Genomic DNA, 21,827 nt, shown 5'->3' with positions numbered 1-21,827 from the left:
TTCATAACGTAGTGTGTGAAGTATAACCAACAAATGAAACAATCTACTCACTGCAAATTCCATGCAGATATCTAAGAACATAGCTACAAATAATTACTACATGTATATGCTTGAAGATCTGTGCTGAGCTCTGCTCTTCAAGTAGCCCAGTGGATAGCACTGTTGTTTCACAATGCAAGGGACCCAGGTTTGATACCACCCTCGGGCGACTGTCTATGTATGGTTTGCACATTCTCCCTGTGTATGCAAGGTCTGGTTTCCTACCATTGTGTAAAGATTAGGTGGATCGTTCATGCTCAGTTGCCCTTAATGCCCAGGCATGTGCAGGCTCGGTGGATCAACCATGGGAAATGCAGAGTTACTGGTGTAGTTTTCCAATATTGACTCTCAAGGATAGAGTAGGGTAAGCCTGAGTCTGGATGGGAAGCTCTTCAGAGAGTCAGTGTGGACTTGATGGGCTGAAAGGCCTGCTTCCACACTGTAGGGATTCTATGATCCTAACACCTCAATTCAATGAAGCAAGGAGTGAGATTCCATTTTCTCCCAATATTAAAATACAGTATTCTGTAAACGTTTAAAGAAAATCAAGCATATTGTTAGGCACATGGGTGGCCCCATCTTGGGCTGGATTTCTATTCATTTGGTGCAAACGCACGACAGCTTCAGATGCTGCTGATCTGCACATGTTCAGGCATCAGGTCAGGGTCAAGTTTAAGAGACTGATGACAGCTTTTGCTTTAATGTGTCCTGAAACTATTCACACATGCATGAAAGTTAAAAATATGATCTACCTGAAATTGTTTGTTAATGTTACCACAGAATCCCTACAGTGTGAAAACAGGCCATTTGGCCCAACAAGTCCACACCAACCCTCTGCAGAGTATCCCACCAGATCCATTCCCCTACCGTATTACTCTACATTTCCCCTGACTAATGCTCCTAACCTACACATCCCTGAAAACCACAGGCAATCAAGCTTGACCAATTCACCAATGCACATCTTTAAGACTGTGGAAGGAAACCAGAGCACCCGGAGGAAACCCATACAGAGATGCAAGCTCCACACTTAACAGTCACCCAGGTTGGAACCTATCCCTGGTGCTGTGAGGCAGCAGTGCTAACCACTGAGCAATCATTTATGATTAGCTTTGAACATCTAAAAAAAAATACTTGTACATGCTTTAATGCAGAAATACTATTTTAACCTGTGAAAAGTTATGCCAGTAAATTACTATAAACACTACTGTCACGAAAAGCAAGCACCTGCAGATGCTGCAAATCTGAAATGAAACCAAAAGGTGGTGAAATAATCAATAGATCAGGCAACATCTGTGGAGAGAGAAACAAAGTAAGCATTTCAGTCTGATGGTGTTACATTATACCTGGAAGATATTAGGAAAGTAGTTTTTAAGCAAGTGCAGATCTATAGAAAAAGGGACAAATATAGAACAAAGATGAAATAAAACCAGAAAATACTGGAAGCAATTCAAGAACTTCAAAGAGAAGGAAAGTATGAAACAAGAGGAACATTATGTGCTAGGGTGGAAGGGAGTCGTGATTAAATGACAAAAATGATAATCGTGCAGGGCAAAAGGTAGTGATGACAAATCTAGACAGAATGGAGAAATATAAATGATAACAGCAGAACAGCAGAGGAAAGACACATGTAAACTCTAGCAAAGAGAAGTCTTCTAATGTTCAAGAATGTGACAGGTGAAAGGTAAATAGACCCCATGGCTAAACACTCCATTAAGCCCAGAACTTCCTGTAATTCCAGTGGCTCTGACACAGGGATTCTCTGTGTCTGGCTGAAATAAAAATTGAAGCAGTGGTTAAGGTCTAGCACTTGGCCTTGAAAAAAAAAATCATTGCCTGTTTGTAGTTTATTTCCCCACTCCTTGGCCCAATATGCCTTTCAAACACCTCCATCCCCAACCTTCCCAGATCAACCAACAGGTAATTCCATCTAATTTTCAGGTACAGACAATTGGTTGTTTTATCTACGAATGGTACCAGAATGAAGGGTTTTAGATAATAGGAAAATTTAGAGAAATTGAGCTTATTCTCCCTGGAGTAGAGAAGATTAAGAGGTAACTTTATTGAGGTGTTCAAAATTATGAACTGCTTTGATAAAATAAAGAAGGATAATTTGTTCCACTAGTTGATATGTCAGTTAGCAAGGAGTCACAATTTCAAGATTGTCAGCAAGAGAGCTAGAAGTGAAATGAAGAGAAACATTTTTACTCAGAGTTGTTAGGATTTGAAATGCGCTGCCCGAGAGAGTGGTAGAGGGCAGATTCCATAACTTTCAAAAGAAAGCGAAACATACATTTGAAATTGACTAGTTTAGAGGGTGAGAATGGGACTAGTTATGTAGTTCTTTCAGAAGCCTGTATAGTCACAATGAGTCAAATAGTCTCCTGTACTGTAGAATTCTATGGTTCTATGTAACAGATATGATGAACTAAACTTTCAAATTCTTGATGTGTAGGTGTTGGCACATTGACTTGCTATTGGGGCTGTTGTAATTTTCCAATATTAATTCTCAGAATGCGCAGAGCATTGCAAGAGAAACAAAACTGGTACAGTGAGAAAACATCCAATTCCCACATCATTGGCAGCATCAGCTCTCCAAACATCCACGTTGCTTTTCTAACTGCCTGCATTATTATGTAGCATTGAATGGCTGGGACAAAATTCTGCAGCTGTCTCCTAAACAGCACTGCAGAACTACCTACAATAAATGGACTGCAACAGTTCAAGAGGCAGCTCACCACCACTTTTCTCAGGGGCAACTTGGGATGAGCCAGTCATGCCCTCCTCCCTCAAAATAATTTAAAAAATCAAAACACTTTGTATTCAAAGTAAAATAATCAAAACATGGTTTGAAATTGCCTAGAGGTGGCTTGTGGAATGATATGCCACTGTCCTTCAATTATTCAAAGTAGAATTGTTATATTCTGCATAAATGAACAGATGTGGACTTGTTTTTCAGCTTGTTTCACCAATGTCAATTGATGCAGTCATGAATTTTTTAAAAAAGCACCATTCAAGCAACCAACCATTTCTGCTCTCAAAAACACAGGAAAAGGGAAGAGTTGAATCATACCCTTCACATCTGTGTTGGCCAGGCTGAGAAATAAATATAAAACGTGTATAAGTATGAAACACTCCTGGAAAAACTTAAAATTGAAATTGACTTCAAATGTTGCTTTTTATAAATCTTTCTCACAAACTGTCTCTCACTCAGGAACATTCTTACCAAGATTCAGACATTGCTGGGAAGTTAAAAGGCACAAAAGAATCAATGCTGCAAAACAACTCTGTACTCAGGAATAGAGTGTGTGGCCAGTCTATCATTTCCCATTGATCCCCATATATTCTAAAGAACTTTGCTGGCTTGCAACTAGAATATGTGCCCTTCCTACACAATTTTTTGTACTTCTTGATTTTCTGCTGTGATTAATTCTTTGTTTAGTTAATCAAAATTCCCAATATTATCAATGAAAATTAACTTTACCCACCAAACGAATTTTCAATTATAATAATTGTATCTATATTTTTATAAAATTTTGATTAATAAGATCTATTATGTAGGACATTATGCAACATCCCAAATATCTTCAATATTAGAATAAACCTTCCCTTCTCCTCCAGGTTGAAACTTAATGCTGAATGAGTGTCTTGATAAAGCTTTAGAGAGGAGATGAAATTTGAAGGTGGGCTGGGAGATATATATAGCATTAGGATAAAATCAGAGGAGTCATAGGGTAGAGTAGATGTGTACAATATAAGTCAGACTAACATGGGTTAGTGCGCATATGTGGAAATGCCCATCAGATGGTAACAGCATGGCAGGAGGAACACAAAAATATTTTCTTGATCAGTTTGCAGTCTATTAAGAAAGGAAAAAGTACTGGATCCAATTATTGTGAATGAATTGAGACAGACAGAGACTGCTTCAATGGTGGAGCATTTGGAGAACAGTGATCATAATGGGCCTGCATTTTCTGAACAGTGGTGAAGTAAAGATGAAGACAGCTTCCCAAAAAGATCTAGTGAACTCTGTGCCATGGATTTTTCCTTTACTGTTATTAATTTCATTCTGGCATCGACCATGGTAAATCTCTGGTGTCCTGCCACACTGACATAACAAAGCAAGCTAAGCAGGCAATCATCTGAAAAATCTCACAAACAAAAACCAGGAATAACAAGTAGTTTTATTTATTTACTGTTAACATTCTTACAGGAGGGGAAATAAAGCTTCTGACATATATATGGGATTATAGTAGAAGCTGAAATATTGTAAACTAAAATAGAAATTCTAAACATCCATTAAAGTGTTAGTACCGAATGAAGAAATATGACATTCTATAAATATAAAATTAACTTTCCAGGGCTAGAAAGGTTCTTCAATACCAGTTATAACTCTGTAAAGGTAAAAACACTATTACATCTCATTCAAATACAGTATGCAATAAAAGATAGCTCCTAGAAAGCATGGCAAGGACAACATGGACACAATTGTTTCCCTTTTGTGCTGTTATATTCTACCGTAACATTCTATGTAATGCTCTTTCTCTTTCTTCTTAACCATTCAGAATTTGACAGGCAATGCACATTCAATATTAGCAGGCCAGGGCAGAGCAGATACCATTAAGCATTGCACATGCCATGTAAAGATATGAGCTGAGTAGTTTTCAGTTCCATCTGAAATCAAGTTGTGTCAATCCAGAGATTAAGTTTTATAAAATATCATTTTATGGCAAACTATACTGCATGCACGGTTTGCATACAAGGAGGGTGCATTTAGTTTATGAAGGAGTGAGAATTTAGATTAGTTTTATTTCTTTAATTATATTTCAGAGCAATAGACTTGAGAAATAAGAAAAAAAAAGAACTTCTTCCAACTAAAAAAATATGTTTTTAACTCCAGCTTCAGTCTTCATAGCTTTCCTTCTTTGTGGTTTTCTGTAGCAGCTAATCATTCATGATTATATCAAAGCTGTATTCTGTTCCTATTTGGCCATCATTCCCAGGGCTTTAAATACTTGAGTGAGAAAGTTTAATTCAGGAGAGTTTGAAATATTTCCAAATGGCAATGAAACTGGCAAAACATATCTTCAGCGATGATTCAGATCTGTATTTAAGTTTCTAGCTCAGCTTAATCCCTTGAATTTATTTGAAGATGCTATACAGAAAATCAATGTCACTTTTTTAAAAAATGTACTATAAAATATCAAATAAACTTTTAAAGTCATCTACAGTATTGGGAGTATGGGAGCAATTTTCTCCCTCAGATTTTGTTTAAAGTTAGCCAGTTCATTTCCTCTTAAAAATACCTTTCACAAATACTGTTTTTAAAGGAACTTCTCAGTTTATTAAAGATTGAAATATCTCAATGTAAATTGCTAAAGAATTTTAAAACATATAAGATTTCTAGCTGTGCAATTAATAACTTCCTATGTGTATAAGCAGCTACAAATGTGCACCCAGCCCTAAATCCTGCTGTTGTAAAGCTACTTGCATTGAGTATAGTCTGTGGAGTTGAGATGTAGGTGCCAGAGCAACTGCCTGGAAAAAGATTTTTATTTTTGTGCTCTCTTATGTAACTGTATAATTTCCTGCATTAAGTGAAACATTTACTGTGATCACATGTATATACAAAAAATTATATATTAGAGCTGAGACTATAGGAACCTTGATCAATGCACTAATACAAAAAGAGATCTGAAGATGGTACTAGTTGCATCACCTAGATAATTCAATACATCAGAAATGGAATAATAATCCTACCTGGTAGTGCTATCAGAATGGTGGTCCCTAAAATAGTCCATGGAAGCAGGTTCCAACGTCTGCACTGGGCCATTTTGTTTCGGAGAGTGAAACTATCTGATGTCTTGTGTGGTCAAAGTAGTTTTAAAAAATGTGATCTGGGAGATGCTTGCTTCTGACACATACAAGGGAGCCTTTCTACACTGCACCAAAAAGAGCACTGAGCATCTAAACCCACAACCCTAGCTGAAGCCCACACCTACCACCCACATACCAGACAAGTATGTTGATAAATGAAGTAAAAGGAAATTATGGCATGCTATTTGGCTGATTTCCTACAAAGCTCTTAATATCTTCTCCTCTGGAGTGGTATAGAAGAGATTTCAAGTAGGATTAAACTGAATTATAAATAGTGAATTAATTTAGTTTAATGTCTCCTGTACACAATACTTTTATATTTTACAGTAAACAGTAAGATCACTTGCCTTTCATTACTATCAGCATTAATGCCCTGTGCCCCACATCCTTGCATTACTGTCTTGTGTGCATAATTGACAGAAACATTTAACAATTAACCTGTTCTTGCAACAGTTTGTTTTCTCTTAAAATTGAGAATCAGTGTCATTTAGTGTTTTTCCTTCTTTCATGTAGCTCAGTAACCCATCTAAAGTTGAATGCTAAGAGCTGTTCCTTTACAAACGTCAACAAGCCACATTATTTACATTACCTAAGCTCCAGATACACAAGGATTATTGTAATGCTTATTTTGTACATAAATTGAGCAATATTCATGCATACTAGTGCCATTCTAGTGCTACAAATTATTTTAGTCTCATTTCTAAGCCTGGAGTTTAATTATATTTATGCTACTTGGAAGAGATTTAGTTCTCAGCCTTAAGTTTGTGTATCTTTGGTCTCAAATTGCTAACATGAATAAGTCTCGGGGGTGGAGGGAAATATATAAAAGAACATTTAAGTTTTGCTCTCCACATTTTCAGTTTAGCATTTGCAGGATTATTGTTCAAAACTGTGTTTCAAAATTCCTTTCACCTCCCGCAGATGGGAGATAGGAGAAATAAACGGGTGCTTATAATAGTATCCTCAGTTTCAATTTTCTGTACCAAAGTTTGTTGTACTTTCCTGACCAGTGTTGATTCAGCCCTAAAAACAGATCTATTCTGGCGAGTTGAAACTGAATTTTAATCTCTCTTTAAAGTCTTAGTTAAATACACAGTTGCTGAAAATATAATGATGTTAACATCTTTCTCAGTGGAATGGACCAAAACAGGGAGATAAACGGGCCAGATGCCGTTTCATCATATTCTACCACCCACTTTACCCACCCCACCACTTACCTTGACAGAAACACACAATTTCTTTTTTAATTAAGTTGTGACCTGAGTGAGTGGGGTATCATATGAAAATAGCCTGTTAAAGGCTGAGTTTGTTTTCATCAGAGTTTAGAAGAGTAGGGGTGACTTGATTGAAGTGTATAAAATCTTGAATGGTTTTTAACAAGAAAGATATATAAAGGACGTTTCCTCTTGTGGGTCAATCCGGAGCTAGAGGATGCTGTTTTAAAAATCTGAGCCATGCTTTTAGGACAAAGATGAGGAAATTAATTTTCTGTCGGAAGGTTGAGAGACTTTGGAGCTCTGTTCCCCCGAAGACAGTAGAAGCACGGTAATTGAATATTTTTAAGATGGAAATAGATGGCTTCTGTTACAGACGGTAATGAAAGATTATCTAGAGTAGACAAGAATGTGGAATTCGAAACACAAACAGATCAGCCACCATCTTATCAAATGCTAGAGCAGGCTCAAGGGGCCAAATGATCTACTGTTTCTATTTAATCAGTTCATATGATCAACTTAACAACACAAATAGTCATTTTTAAAATTGCTAAATTAACAATTCACTCAGCCCTTGCTACAGTATTATATTCAATATTATATTCAGACTGTCATTTGCCTGTATTATAATGGGATATTGAATAGTAAGTCAACGAAATTAATAATACCTTTAAAATGCAAATAGACACATATCAACTGAGATTGACAATTTTAATGACGCAAACAAAGATCCAATTGTGTGTGTTAAATTACTGGTGAAACAAGACACTTTTATGTGTAAAACATTAAATTCAACACAGATATGACCTCCTAGATCCAGGTCACTGAGTACAAAGAGCAAGAATTGAAACGCAATATAAGGAGGAAGTAATCTCACTGTTTCCAATTTTGATAGCACTTATTAAAATAAAGGCATCTCTTTCTTATACAATTGTGAATGGGTATTATTATGATCCCTGTATAGACTGATCACTTCTAAAAAGAGATTTGAATTCCCAGTTACCAGCTCAAAAGATCACACAAAAAAAACTTATATTTTAAGACGAGTAGTGTAATGAACACAATAAGATCAACATTAAATGAACATGAAGGAAGTTTGACCAGCCATAATCTTACTGAATGGCAGAGCTGGCTTGAGGGATCAGTTGTTCCTGTTCCTATTTCTTATGGCCTTATGGTCTCATTATTTAATAGGCAACTCATACACTAAAGTGCAAGATAGATTAACCAATTACAACCAACAATTTAATGCTGTACATATGCATTGTACTGCATTCTCTGCAGAATAGTAGTCTTTAAAGTAACACAGCCAAAGTTATTCCAAGCTTCGAATGAGCTCACCTCTCCCAGTTTCCCTCCATCATAACATTCAGGGGCCATCAAAAATTGTTTCTCCGAGTTTTGCAAGTCCCAGAACTGATTGCCAGCAGCAAAGCCAATTTTGTTGACCCCTTTAGTTGTATAAGACTCTGGTGCGGCCGCATCTGGAGTATTGTGTGCAGTTTTGGTCACCATACTATAGGAAGGATATGGAGGCACTGGAACGGGTGCAGAGGAGGTTTACCAGGATGTTGCCTGGTATGGTAGGAAGATCGGATGAGGAAAGGCTGAGGCACTTAGGGCTGTTTTCATTGGAGAAAAGAAGGTTTAGGGGTGACTTGATAGAGGTGTACAAGATGATTAGGGGTTTAGATAGGGTTGACCATGAGAACCTTTTTCCACGTATGGAGTCAGCTATTACGAGGGGGCATTGCTTTAAATTAAGGGGTGGTAGGTATAGGATGTTAGGGGTAGATTCTTTACTCAGCAAGTCGTGAGTTCATGGAATGCCCTGCCAGTAGCAGTGGTGGACTCTCCCTCTTTATGGGCATTTAAACGGGCATTGGATAGGCATATGGAGGATAGTGGGCTAGTGTAGGTTAGGTGGGCTTGGATCGGCGCAACATCGAGGACCAAAGGGCCTGTACTGCGCTGTATTCTTCTATGTTCTTTAATGGGCCATACCAGAGCAAATGAGATATCCCATGTGCTTTTGGGGAAATATTAGGATGACGATCCCTATAGGAACTGGGTTTCACTGACTGGGGATACATGCTGAAGTATATTTCTGGCAATAAATGATCTTGTGATCAATTTATCACATAAGAACAGCAGGTTCACTTCTAATTATATTGTTGAGAGTGTGGTTCAGTTTCAAGCAGAGTTTTTTTAAGAGCTTTTTGGGAGTTTTTTTGGCTTAAAGCAAACTAAAGTGAAGAAAGCAGCTCTTTCAAGAAGGATTCAGTTGAAATTGTGCAGGAAATGTGAAACAAAGTGCAGATCCTTATAGGGGTCGGAGAGATGTGGGGATTAATGAAATCTGTGGCTAAATCAGACAAGAACTGCAATAACATTTTACGTGGCACCTCATTGACTGCCTTGTGGAAATCCAAATACTCTATATTTACTGGTTCCCCCCTAATGCACTGTGCGTGTTATATTCTCAAAAAACAATTTGAGGATGAGCAAATTTGTCAAACATGATTTCTCTTTTACAAAACTATGTTGATGTTGTTTTCATTATGTTTTTCTAGATGTCCTGCTATGCATCTCTCTCTGGTTTTTAACTGAGGTATTATATTGACTATTTTCCTGCCTATTTGAATCCTTCCAGAATCCAGTGAGTTTTGGAATTTTGCGACAAATGCCTGCATGTCAGGTACAGGCCATTAGGTCCTGGTGGCTGGTCTCCTTTGCTCTCAAAAGTTGGTTAAGTAGCTGTCCCTCACGACAGAAACTATTAGATTACCTGTCTATTTATTACCACCCTACTTAACCATTATTTTTGGGGTGTTTATCGTATCATTTACCACGAAGGGATGCATAGTATTGGCTTAAATTATGTCATCTCCATTTCAAATCTCCAGTTACGTCTACCAAGGGGCCCAAACTTACTTCAACCTCATTTGCTTTACATACCAGTATGGTTTTTTGCGGTTTCTTCTTCTATTTCTTGTCAATTTACTTTCATAATAAATTTTCTCCATCTCTATTAGGATTTTAGTCATTGGCTCCTCTTTCCTAAAAAATCCCAATCCTCTGGCCGGCCACTAGTTTTTACTATTTTGTTTGTTTTTGTTTTGGATTGGATACTCTCCTTGACCACCTTTGTTAACCATAGGTGGTTAACCCTCCTCACCAAGTCCCTCTTTTTGACCAGAATAAATTTTCGCTGAACGTTACAAAATAATTGCTTAAACGTCTTCCGCTGCTCATCCAGTGACTTTTTTCTTGCTCCACTTTCGACACCTCTTTCTTCACATCTTTGTAAATTTATTTAAGTTGAGACAACTGGTTTAAGGCCAGAGTTGCTCTGTCTCAAACTGAATTTGAAATTTTACAATGTGGGGATTGTTACCCCTCCAGATCCTTAACTACTATTAGTCGGACCCCATTTCACAGTGGACTAGATTTCTAAGGACTGGCAATCTCACGCAGGTTGCCACTCTGCCTTTCCTTACGAAGGGAGCTCTGCATTTCTGAAAGGTAATTCCACTGGCTCTCTCAGGCACGTGGAGCCATACTTCCATCCTGATAGTTCTTTTGTAGCCTAGAACTGACAGAAGAAGGCAGATCATTCCCCTTTATCACAGCAGCCAACTGCCCTACCTTGGCAGCTTCTGTCAAACCCTAAGTAATCAAGGCAAGTGTGATGTTTGGATACCATGAGGGTAAGGTGCCAGGTAAGTAGGATTCCAGCTGGGGTGTGTGCTAGCTGAAGGGGGCTAGGGTGTCAGATAAATAGGCAAAAGAGAGTACTGCAGATGCTGGAGATCAGAGTCTAGATTAGAGTGGTGCTGGAATAGCACAGCAGGTCAGGCAGCAGTCGAGGAGCAGGATAATTGATGTTTCGGGCAAAAGCCCTTCCTTCACCATCCTCATTCCTGATGAAGGGCTTTTGCCTACAATGCAATTTTCCTGCTCCTTGGATGCTGCCTGACCTACTGTGCTTTTCCAGCACAACTCTAATCTTGTCAGTTAAATAGGAGTAGGTACCAGATTGATCTGCTAGCATCCATGCAGGGGGTAGGGTATCAGGGTGCAAGGTATCATGTGCAAGGATCCCTGAAGGGCTTATGCCCGAAACATCAATTCTCCTGCTCCTTGGATGCTGCCTGGCCTGCTGTTTTTCCAGCACCACATTTTTCAACTCCGCAAGATATCATGGCAAATGATGCTGTGTTTAGAATAGGTTAGGGTGGGTGGGAGAGCCCTGCTCCTTGGATGCTGTCTGACCCGCTGTGCTTTTCCAGCACCATTCTAGACTCTGATTTCCAGCATGTGCAGTCCTCACTTTTACCTGGGTACGACAGCTAGTCAGGAAAGAATATCATGCCCAATGCAGAGGCAAGTTGTGGTTTCATGTCTGGTCCATTCTGGGTTTGTGCCCATAATGACTAGGGGAAAGGGTTGGTGCTAGGGTCCAGGTCAAGTTGGCTCTGGGAGTGTTGGGTCAGATCGGTTTAGAGTGGTATTTGGGTCCCAGGGAAGGAGTCACCTCCCTGATGGTATTACTTCAGGATTTGGGGCGTGTGGGATGGAAGTATGGATTCTGTTTCATAGTTGCTCATGAGTTACCTATGTAATCAATAGTCTAAAATTTCCTGAGTATTTTAATTAATTTCATCACAACCATTCAAGTTCTCCAATTTGAGCAGAAAATGCTGAGTGCTCCATGCACAATTTCCTGATTAAGCTAGGGTTTCCGCAAGGTCCCATGCACAATTTCCATCCACACTGGGATGAAGACTGCCTGGCCAGTGGAAAATTAGGACATTATGGAAATAACTCCACAGAAGCCAGTATCCTGTCAGCAAGACACCCTTTATTTACACATGCATAGTACTTGAAACTCTGTGCTGTACATCTCAATGACTCTGGCCTGGCTTCCTCAGAGCCAGCTTTCAAAGGGAACAGAACTTCAGACGCTCCTGTTTATCTCTTTTTCACACAAAAATGGTGAGTCCTTCCCACACTGATCCAGTTCCTTCAAAGGCAATCAGAACACCTCTGACACTCCTGTTTGTCTTTTTTGTATCCTGTTACCAAGTCACCCTTTACACATGAAGGGTCTTTGACACTGACCCAGCTCCTTCAGAGTGATGCAGTAGTCCTTATTTTGCCCAGCACCCATGTTGTATGCGTGCAGGTGTATGACACAGTGGAGGACACCTTTTTTTCCCTGAACTCCTGATGCTGTTCTTTTTTTTTGCTTTACCCCCACACTACCGCTGAACTGCAGTAGTGCTTATTTTTCCCCAGCACGTATGTTGTGTGCAGGTGTGAGACACAGTGGAGGACACTCTTGTTTATATCAGGGAACTCATCCTACGATGTCAACTTGGCTGACAATTAAAACCACTACAATTACCTTGGAAATAACTGACTGTTTAAGATAGCAGAATTGTTAGGAATTATGTTCTTTGAGCTTGATGTAGTAAAATTCTTTTCTTTTCAACCTTAAATCTGGTCACTTCATTCTTTTCACAAATACCTGGGTTTTTGCATTCCAAAACAAAAACAGTACTGACTTCTACAGAAATCCAGTATTCTTAAATCTGCACCGGCCCCTCTGTTTGACCAGACAGTAAGCTCCTACCAGCATCCTGCCTAGTGCCTAACAAAGAAAATCCCTCCACTGTCCACATTACTGCTGTTTTCCTCTCTTTCGGGGACTGTATCTGTCTGTTGTCAAAGTCTTTGGCAACAGTTCAGCTGCCTTTTTCATGTCTCCAGATTTACAAAAGAAATTAGCATTTTGCTTTTAAATCGGGTTTCATCTGGAATTCCATTCCAAAGCCAACTGGATCACATGAACTTAATATTGGGCAGAAACTCACATGCCCCCTTCATTCCATGTTACTTTCAAGTAAAAGAGCTTAAATGTAATCATCTTATAAAACCTCACATGCATAACCATGTTAAAACCACCCATAATTGAATATTTTGTATAATGACAAAAGATCAAACTTTATTTTTTAACGATTTGTTGTTCAATAATTAAAGTCTAATTCCCATGTAACCTTACCAACAAGTATTGTCTAAGTTAATAAAAAACCTCATGTCCAGCCATTGCTGAGAGTCTCAGCTTTCAATGTTCCAGTCCACTATTTAGTGTATTGATTGCCGTAGAGTTGTTAATATTTGTTTTAATGGCTAAACGCTATGACTGATGTAACAAGACAGTGGAATTTCTAAAGGTTTGCTGCACAGTCCTGACATACATGTGCCAAAAATGGGCGCAGGCTTGGCTTGTATCCGTGTTAAGACGCTTACTCTGACTTTAAACCAATTGGCTCAAATCTTTACTTAATTTCATAGGATTTCAGTAATTAAAAAAATGGAAAAATGTTAAGAATTTGTCTCAACAATCCAATGCACCATTTGCACTAAAATTGAGGGAGGAAGACAAAAACCAGAGAGGAAATTGGTCCTGTTTTTCATAGGAATGTAGGAAATAAGATCATCATGGTATCAGAGAGTAGGCCATTCAGACCTTCGAGCCCACTCCCCCATTCAATTAAATCATGGCTGATCTTCTATCTCAATGTCAATTTCCAGCACTGTCCCCATATCTATCATCTGAAAAACAAATGATTTTTATGTAATGCTCAGGCCTTTCCGAAATAAACTGATCAATTTTTTTAAAAAAATCATGTGCTGCAGTGACAACAATGAAACATATGAAGTGCAGTCTCGTGAATACATTCTCACTATTGAGCTATGTTCAAGCAGTGAATTCTTAAAACTTGACAAATATTCCAGTAGTTACTATATAAGGTGAGAAAGCTATACAACCGAAGAGTATTATACAATCCCTAATACAATAGGTTTGTATAGGTAAGCAAATGAAAGCAGAGGACAACAGGAAGGACGATGAGAATGAGCTGTTTCCAGGGTAAGAGCTTCTGAAGCTCTTGGATCATTGGTTTTTCAAAGGAAAACAAAGAGCATTGATAGGCAGCATGTGGACCAGCCATGGGGAACAAATGTGGAGTCTAGGAAACACAAACAGACATGGCTGGGAATTAATCACCGAGAAAAATGTCTTCCTGCTGGTGGGGGAAGAATATACAGGAGCGCAACGAGTAGGTGGTTAGGTACAGCTTATGATTATAATCCATCTGAGAATTATTGAAAGACAATCATAGGGATGAGGAACAGTCTTTAGCCTACAACCTAATTACAAGTTTAATGAAGTAGAACCTTGTATTTCTTGTATACAAGGACTTGTATTTTTAGCAACAAAATGCATGTTATGAAGTAAGCCACACAGACTTTTGAAGGAACTTAAGTTATTTAGCTGTTGGTATCTGTTCCACCATTTAAGTGGAGCAAATCACCATCATCTTCTCAAATGCAACTTGGGATGGACAATAGCCATCGGCCCAGCCAGTGACACACATATTCCTTGAGTGAATCTTATAAAAAGGAAAGCTGACTGTACCTTAACACCATCAAGCCACTTATGCTTCATAATCTTTGATACAATTACTAAATCTAATACTCAGTCTTTTAACATTTCAATTGACCCAACATCCATATCCTTATGAGCGTTGGATTCAAATTTCCATCAGCCTTTTTGAAAAATATCTTCTGATTTCACTCCTAAATATCTCCATTTTATGATTATGCCTTCTTGCTCTGAAATATCTGCGAGAGAATTTTTTTTTCTGCACTTACCTGACAAAGTCCCTTTATCATTTTAAACGTCTTAAGTAGATCTCTAGTTAACTTTTTAAGCTTAAGGACAATAAATCAGAAATGCAATCAATCTTCAATTTAACCTAAATCCTGGTGTCATACTAGTGAATCTGCAATATAGTCACATTCTTTTTTTTCAGATTTTGTGTCAAAAAAGAACATAACATCCCATTTTTGAATTACAGCAAGATAAAGACCAGGATCCTATGAGGCATATTTCATATCTTCTACATGTACAGTACATCAGTTTTAATGCTTTATGTTTGATCACTTAATTTATTTTTACTCCTCCCCAGCTAATGGTTTCTCAGCAGTACAAAAATGCCAGGCTTATCTCTCAGCTAATGGCCTCACACTTCATCAGAATGAGTTTCAACTTACAAAGTCCTGGTAATTCATCCAGCCCGTCAGCTTTGCTTTGTAACTTCCAGTTCCTATCTACACAATTTGTTTGTATACAAACTCATCCGAAAACCTGGGTTTAGGAATTGCTATTCATATATCTGCATCATTAGCATTTATGGTGAACAGCTGAGGTCCCAGTTCAAAGTTCCAGTGAAAACAGGAAGAAAAGTGGAAACCCATCAACATGAAAGTCATCTTTATTCTTACTGAATCCCTCTGTTTCCCAAATAATCATTAAAAAATATCAGAAGGTCACCTCCAATTCTCTGTACTAACCTTTGATAATGAGTTTGTGAATAATTACATGGTTAAATATGCAGTCAGAAGATTGACAACGTTGAGATTTCTTCTCACACCAAAGGAATAGAAAGTGCTTTGTAGGTAGGACAAGTCCTACAAGAAGTTCCAGGATTTTGATTCAGTAAGTGAAGGAAAGCCAATATAGCTGCAAGTGAGCATGTTATATTGTAGATGGTGCACTGTTGTGAATTTGAGTTGTTGGTGAACATTTAAGCAAGTGGATAAGGACCAGTCAAGAGGGCTGCTTTGTTCTGGATAGCATCAAGCTTCGAGTGTTCCTGGAGCGGCACTCATCCAGGCAAATGGGAGTATTTCATCACATTTCTGACTTGCGTCATGTAATTAGTGGATAAGCTTTGGGAAGTCAGGAGGTAAGTACACCTAGCCTTTCATCTGCTATTATAAGCACAATCTTTACATGTCTGTTCTAGTGATGTTTCTAGTCATCAGAAACCTCTAGGACGTTGACCGTGAGTGAATTAACAATGGCAATGTCAGAAAATGTCAAGAAAGGATGGCTAGATTCTCTTTTCTTGGAAATGTTATTGCCTGCAAATTGTGTGGAAATGTTACATTTCACTTATCGCCCCAATTTTGTTATTAGTCCAATTAAATAATTTAAAGGATTATTATTGCAATCATAGTCATGGAGAATTGTTTGTGTTGCACCATAAATCAAATTTAGGTTGACTTCAATAATAAGGGATATGATAAATATTGATAATCTACTGCAGAATGTTAGATAGTAGAATTTAGGTTTTAGTTGCAATTTAAAGGGGTAATCCTTTCAATAAACTGGGGATGTGGTTAGTGCAGAAAAGGTAGAACAGGAGATAGGGCACCACTATTAAGAATGACCATCATGTTCCACCTCCACATCCCACAACACAGCTGCAAAAAGGAACAAAAAGTTAAGATCCTCATAGTTAAAGCAAACCATTTTTGTAATTAAAACTTGACAAGTTGAGCTTTAACACATTGTAGAAAACTACTTATTACATTTTAACAACTTGTAATAATTTGGTAAGAGAATGAACGTAATTAGGGTTGGGGAAATCTTGTCAACTTAATTTAATTTGTGATAGGCATGAGTCAAGTGACAAGTGCACTTAATTTTGTATAAATGTAACTAAATATTGAAACAGACGTAATAAAATGAATCAAAACTTTTGTATCTATTACAGACTCTGATACCATATTCCTTACTCTATCAGAGTCTGCATGTAGAGCTCCACCTAGTGGTGGCTCAGGTCACAAATGTAGCTCAATAGCCACAAGATCTACTAGGTCATAACTGACTTCATGATTCTAAGAGGGGCATGAGTTATAATGTTGCAGCTTAACCCTGGAGATAAAATAAGGAAATTACTATTTGTTGCTCAACGGAGGATTATGCAGTGATTATTTGATTATGGAAAATGAAGGACACAACGGTGTATGAGCATTTGGGAAATAATGACAATACTAAGTATTTTTACATTGATAATAAAATGGGCATTAAGTTAAATGTACTACAGATTAGACAATTTCTTAGTAGATAACTAGTTCTTGGAGCTCTTGTGACACAGTTGTAATGTCCCTGTCTTTGAGTGAGGAGGATTGGGTTCAGATGCTACCTCCTTTAAGTATGCATAATAATATCTTTGAACAAATTGATTAGAAAATATCTAGATAACTTGCCATTCGACACTATCCCAAGGAAAGCCACTGGCATGTTTTGAGACAAAGTTAAAGCTATATGAGAACAGCCTTCTTGGAGGGGTGCCCGATTCTGGAGTACAAGTCTTCAGTACTACAGTCAGCATATTGTCTGAGCCCCATGACTTTGCCGTAAAGCATATCTTGACATCATGTAAAAGATATTGAATTGGTTGAAGCCTGCCATCTGTAACAGTCGCGATTTCAGGGGAGACAGATGATTTAGCCACTGAGAACCTTTGACTGGATACTTTTTTTTTTAAAGACCCTGTTTTATGCGCCAATACTGCTGCAGGAACAAAGAGCTGGGCTAGTCTGAAATGAAGGCGTCCAGTGTGGGGCTTGAACCCACGACAATGAGAATGATTCTTATGCTTTATTGACTGAGCTAGCCAGGCCTTACATTCACAGCATGAGGCCAGCATTTATTGAATCAGTTAAGAATCAACCACATTGCTGTGGGTCTGGAGTCATATGTAGCCCAGACTAGGTAAGGATGGCAGTTTCCTTCCCTAAAGGACATTAGGGAACCAGATGGGTTTTTCGGACAATCAGCAATAGAGTCACTGTCATCATGTTAATTAGACTGTTATTTCCAGACTTTTACTGAACTCAAATTCCACCATCTGCAGGATTCGAACCAGTGTCCTCAGAATATTACCTGGGCCTCTAGATCAACAATCTAGCCATAATATCACTAGGCCATTGTTTGCCCTTGCAACTATTAGAAGCACCGGAAAATAATATGGTAACAACTCAAATAGCTTTACTATGTATCTAATATTTACCATAAAGTAGTTTGATGTCAGAGCAATTTTATCAACTCATGAAGAAAACAGCAATAACTGCAGTGAATCACTCACTTTAAAACTGCAAGAACTGTGGATGCTGTAAAACAGAAACAAAACCAAAAATGGCTGGAAACACTCAGCAGGTCTGGCAGTATCTGTGAAGAGAAATCAGAGTTAATGCTTCGGGTCAGGTAGCCCTTCCTCAGAACCATCAATAACCTCAGAAATTTACTTAGAGATTGAATACAAAGACACGACTGAAATAGTCAACCAAAAATTGACTTTAAAATTAGTCTGCAATACACGTTTAACTCTTTTCATTCCTATGACTGAATAGGATATGCTGAGTTAGCTATGACCTAGACTGACCAACTATGATGCTTAGAAAATACAACTCTATATGCAAACAGTAGTGAGAATCGGAATCTCACAATGTGTTAAAGTGATAAATATGGATCAATTTAAGAGGAAGCTAATCGAGCATTTGAGTGAGAATAGATAGTTACAATTATAGATTTAGTTAATAATACAAATAGTAGAAGGTTCACGTGGAGTATAAACTCGAATGGACTGGGTTAGCTGAATGGCCTGTTTCTATATCATATATCCTATGTTATCATAATTTTCATGCCCACTATAGACATGTCCTATTCATAACTTTAAAGATCAGGTGTACGTAATACAGAATTTTATGGAACATTCCTCTTTAAAAAGTACATTAAAATGCTGCATAAAGCAGCTGCCAATTGTCAAGTGATATCTGTAACTTCCATAAATGTTGAATTAAGCACCATAAATAGTGAGTTAAACACAATATTGGGGAAACTCATGTCAGACAACATCTGTGGAGATAGAAAGTGTTAACATTGAGTCCAGTGTTACCCTTCTTCAGAACAGGCTAGTATCCACCAGTATTTTGCCTTCACATTATACAAAGTTTTGGGGTAAGTTCACAATGAAAACTCAAAATAGCTTTGACTTAGTACATCTGTTCAATAGGGACACTCCATCCATGGTCAGTCAATTAGGAAATTTCTGGAGACATACAAAACTTAAAATGTATGGACTCCAAGACTCAGAAAAAGCTATACAAACACTTCCATCTGCAAACAAAACAAGATAGATATCATCCATGCCTTAAAACTGGGAGACTACAACATTGAGGTCTAAGTCTGTTCATTTTAAAAGACCACCAGTACACAAGACTGTCTTGATAACAAGTGAAAGCAAATCACAGTTGCTGAAAAACCAGAGGGAAGACTACAATAATCCTGATATACAACTCTACCTAGACTACCCTTGCTCAGAGAAAACAGCTTCAATTGGCCTGCAATTCTCATCCAACTTGAATCTAATCTTATTATAAACAAATCCTCTGTACAAAACTTGTAAAAATGCACAATCCTCGAACTGCCTTGTTCATCGTATATCAGTGATGAGATTGATGATGCATTAGAATTTCACAGTGAACAAATAACTTTTGTTATTTAACCATAAATTAGATTAGATTACATTACATTACAGTGTGGAAACAGGCCCTTCGGCCCAACAAGTCCACACCGACCCGCCGAAGCGCAACCCACCCATACCCCTACATTTACCCCTTACCTAACACTACCGGCAATTTAGCATGGCCAATTCACCTGACCTGCACATCTTTGTGACTTGTGGGAGGAAACCGGGGCACCCGGAGCGTGATTTGCTCCCACGCAGACACGGGGAGAACATGCAAACTCCACACAGTCAGTCGCCTGAGGCGGGAATTGAACCCGGGTCTCTGGCGCTGTGAGGCAGCAGTGCTAACCACTGTGCCTCCCCTAAAGTCACCATAATCCCAGGCTATCCTTTGATTAGAGAGACAGAGGACTGGTGGTGATTTAAACCAGAAGGTCGCCATGCCTCAATGTTGTGTGTGTGTGCGTGTGCGTGCGCGCGCTTGGTTGAGAAGGAGAGCCCTTTGTGGTAATCTCTGTTGGTATGGAAATTGAACCCATGCTGTTGCTACCACTCTGCACCCCCAACTCAGTCATTGAGAAAATTGGGCTCAAAAGTCTTCCAACTCTGCCCGTTGGGGTTTGGGAAGTAGTGAGAAATGTGGCTACTTAACTCATTTAGTTGCTCCCTCTGATGCATGACAATTCACTTCAACTCCAGTATTTTCCAGATCTTTGGGTTTTTTAGGGAGAAGTCAAGCTTGGTTCAAGTTTCTATAAGATATGGTGGAAAAGCATGGAACAGATTTTGAATTGGATGATCATAATGAATATTCAATGAATAGCAAAGCAGGCTTAACTGACTGAATGGAATACTCTGCTCCTATGTTCTGAGGTGAATCATTCTTCTGATGATATTGGGAAAAAAAACATGCCTCCCAGCAGAGACTTAGAAATGGATTTCTCATTGATTAATTCTTCCACCTTCCCAGAGATTTCTCTCTGGAGAGAAGGAGGAAGAGAGGAGACCTGATCAAGGTGTACACAATAATGAGGGGAATAGATAGTCAAAAGCCAGAGACTTTCCCCCAGGGCAGGATTGACTGGTACGAGAAGTCATAGTTTGAAGATATTAGGAGGAAGATATAAAGGAGATGTCAGAGGTAGGTTCTTTACGCAGAGTTGTGAATGCATGGAATGTGTTGCCAGCTGTGGTGGTGAAAGCAGAGTCATTGGGGACATTTATGCGACTGCTGGACATGCACATGGATAGCAATGAGTTGAAGGGTGCGTAGGTTAAGTTACAATATTTTACATTAGGATTAAATCTCGGTACAACATTGTGGACCAAAGGGCCTGTTCTGTGCTATACTTTTCTATTTTCTATGTTCAAATTCTTTTCAGGAATGTATTATGCAGGAGATAATTAAAGGAAACAGGGAAAAAAAAATGTTTACAAGACAGCAACATCACCACTAAACAAGGGACATCAAATGAGGTGATGTCAAATTAAAGATCAACATATTGTACTCATAGAAGTCTTTTATTTTTAAAACTTATTTACATTTTAATGAAAATACCAATCTATGATTGTAAATTCATGGAACAAGAGAGCCCAAGGACACAGGGAGAAAACAAAAATCTCTAGCTTTCTTTACACATATTTTTGGCTTGGGAAAAAAGGGCTCTCTCTTACACGGTGAGACTGTTTCAAAGTCTCATCTTCTATATACCATTCCCTCCAACTTGCACAGCAGCTGTATAAAAAACTCAATCCCAACCACTATTACTGGGTCAAAGGAATTACAACTATGTACAACTCAATTTAACTGTACATATCTGAAAAACAAGTCTATGTTCATTGAGACAATATGCCTTTGGCATAATGTATACCTAAGAGGTAAACTGAAATCTGAAAATGCAAACCACTAAAATATTTGATGGTTTATTTTCAAACAGGTTTGCAATTTGTAATACAGTTAAATCCTGATTTTTTTTAAAAGTTCAAACTTCTATAAAAAGAAAAAAAATGAACTGATAGAAAAATAAGAGTCAGCAGGAAATCGGTTCGTCTGGTAAAATTCACTGCTGATTGGAGGGGAAACGTCACAATGGATTGGCTGTATTTTTATGTTTATAAGAAAACATTTGCCTGGATTGGAACAGTATTTACACAGTACCTTTCACACTGAAATGTAACGAAGCACTGAACACAGCAAATTCCTTTTGTAAGTACAATGACTTGTGTTGAACTGGTATTTGTTCTTAAACATTACTATTCAATGTGAAATTCTATGCAAACAAAAAGGAAGGTGTTTGACACATTCAAC

General features: G+C 38.3%; 1 protein-coding gene across 1 annotated transcript in view; it reads right to left on the bottom strand.

Moving 5' to 3' along the window:
• Nucleotides 1-5,956, bottom strand: part of snorc (secondary ossification center associated regulator of chondrocyte maturation) — a 28,379-nt gene extending 22,423 nt beyond the window's left edge. The window contains exon 1 of the mRNA XM_043702919.2: nt 5,797-5,956. Within this exon, the coding sequence (XP_043558854.1) occupies nt 5,797-5,869 (73 nt within the window). The 5' untranslated portion in view covers nt 5,870-5,956. The remainder of the gene's footprint in view (nt 1-5,796) is intronic.
• Between the last annotated feature and the right edge of the window lie 15,871 nt (nt 5,957-21,827).

Source organism: Chiloscyllium plagiosum, unplaced genomic scaffold (assembly GCF_037043375.1).
Source record: "Chiloscyllium plagiosum isolate Xiang-an unplaced genomic scaffold, Cpla_swu_hap1 HiC_scaffold_13, whole genome shotgun sequence".
In the NCBI taxonomy this organism is placed as follows: domain Eukaryota; kingdom Metazoa; phylum Chordata; class Chondrichthyes; order Orectolobiformes; family Hemiscylliidae; genus Chiloscyllium; species Chiloscyllium plagiosum.
Note: the sequence above shows the minus strand (reverse complement) of the source record. Positions and strands in the feature narration are given on the sequence as shown.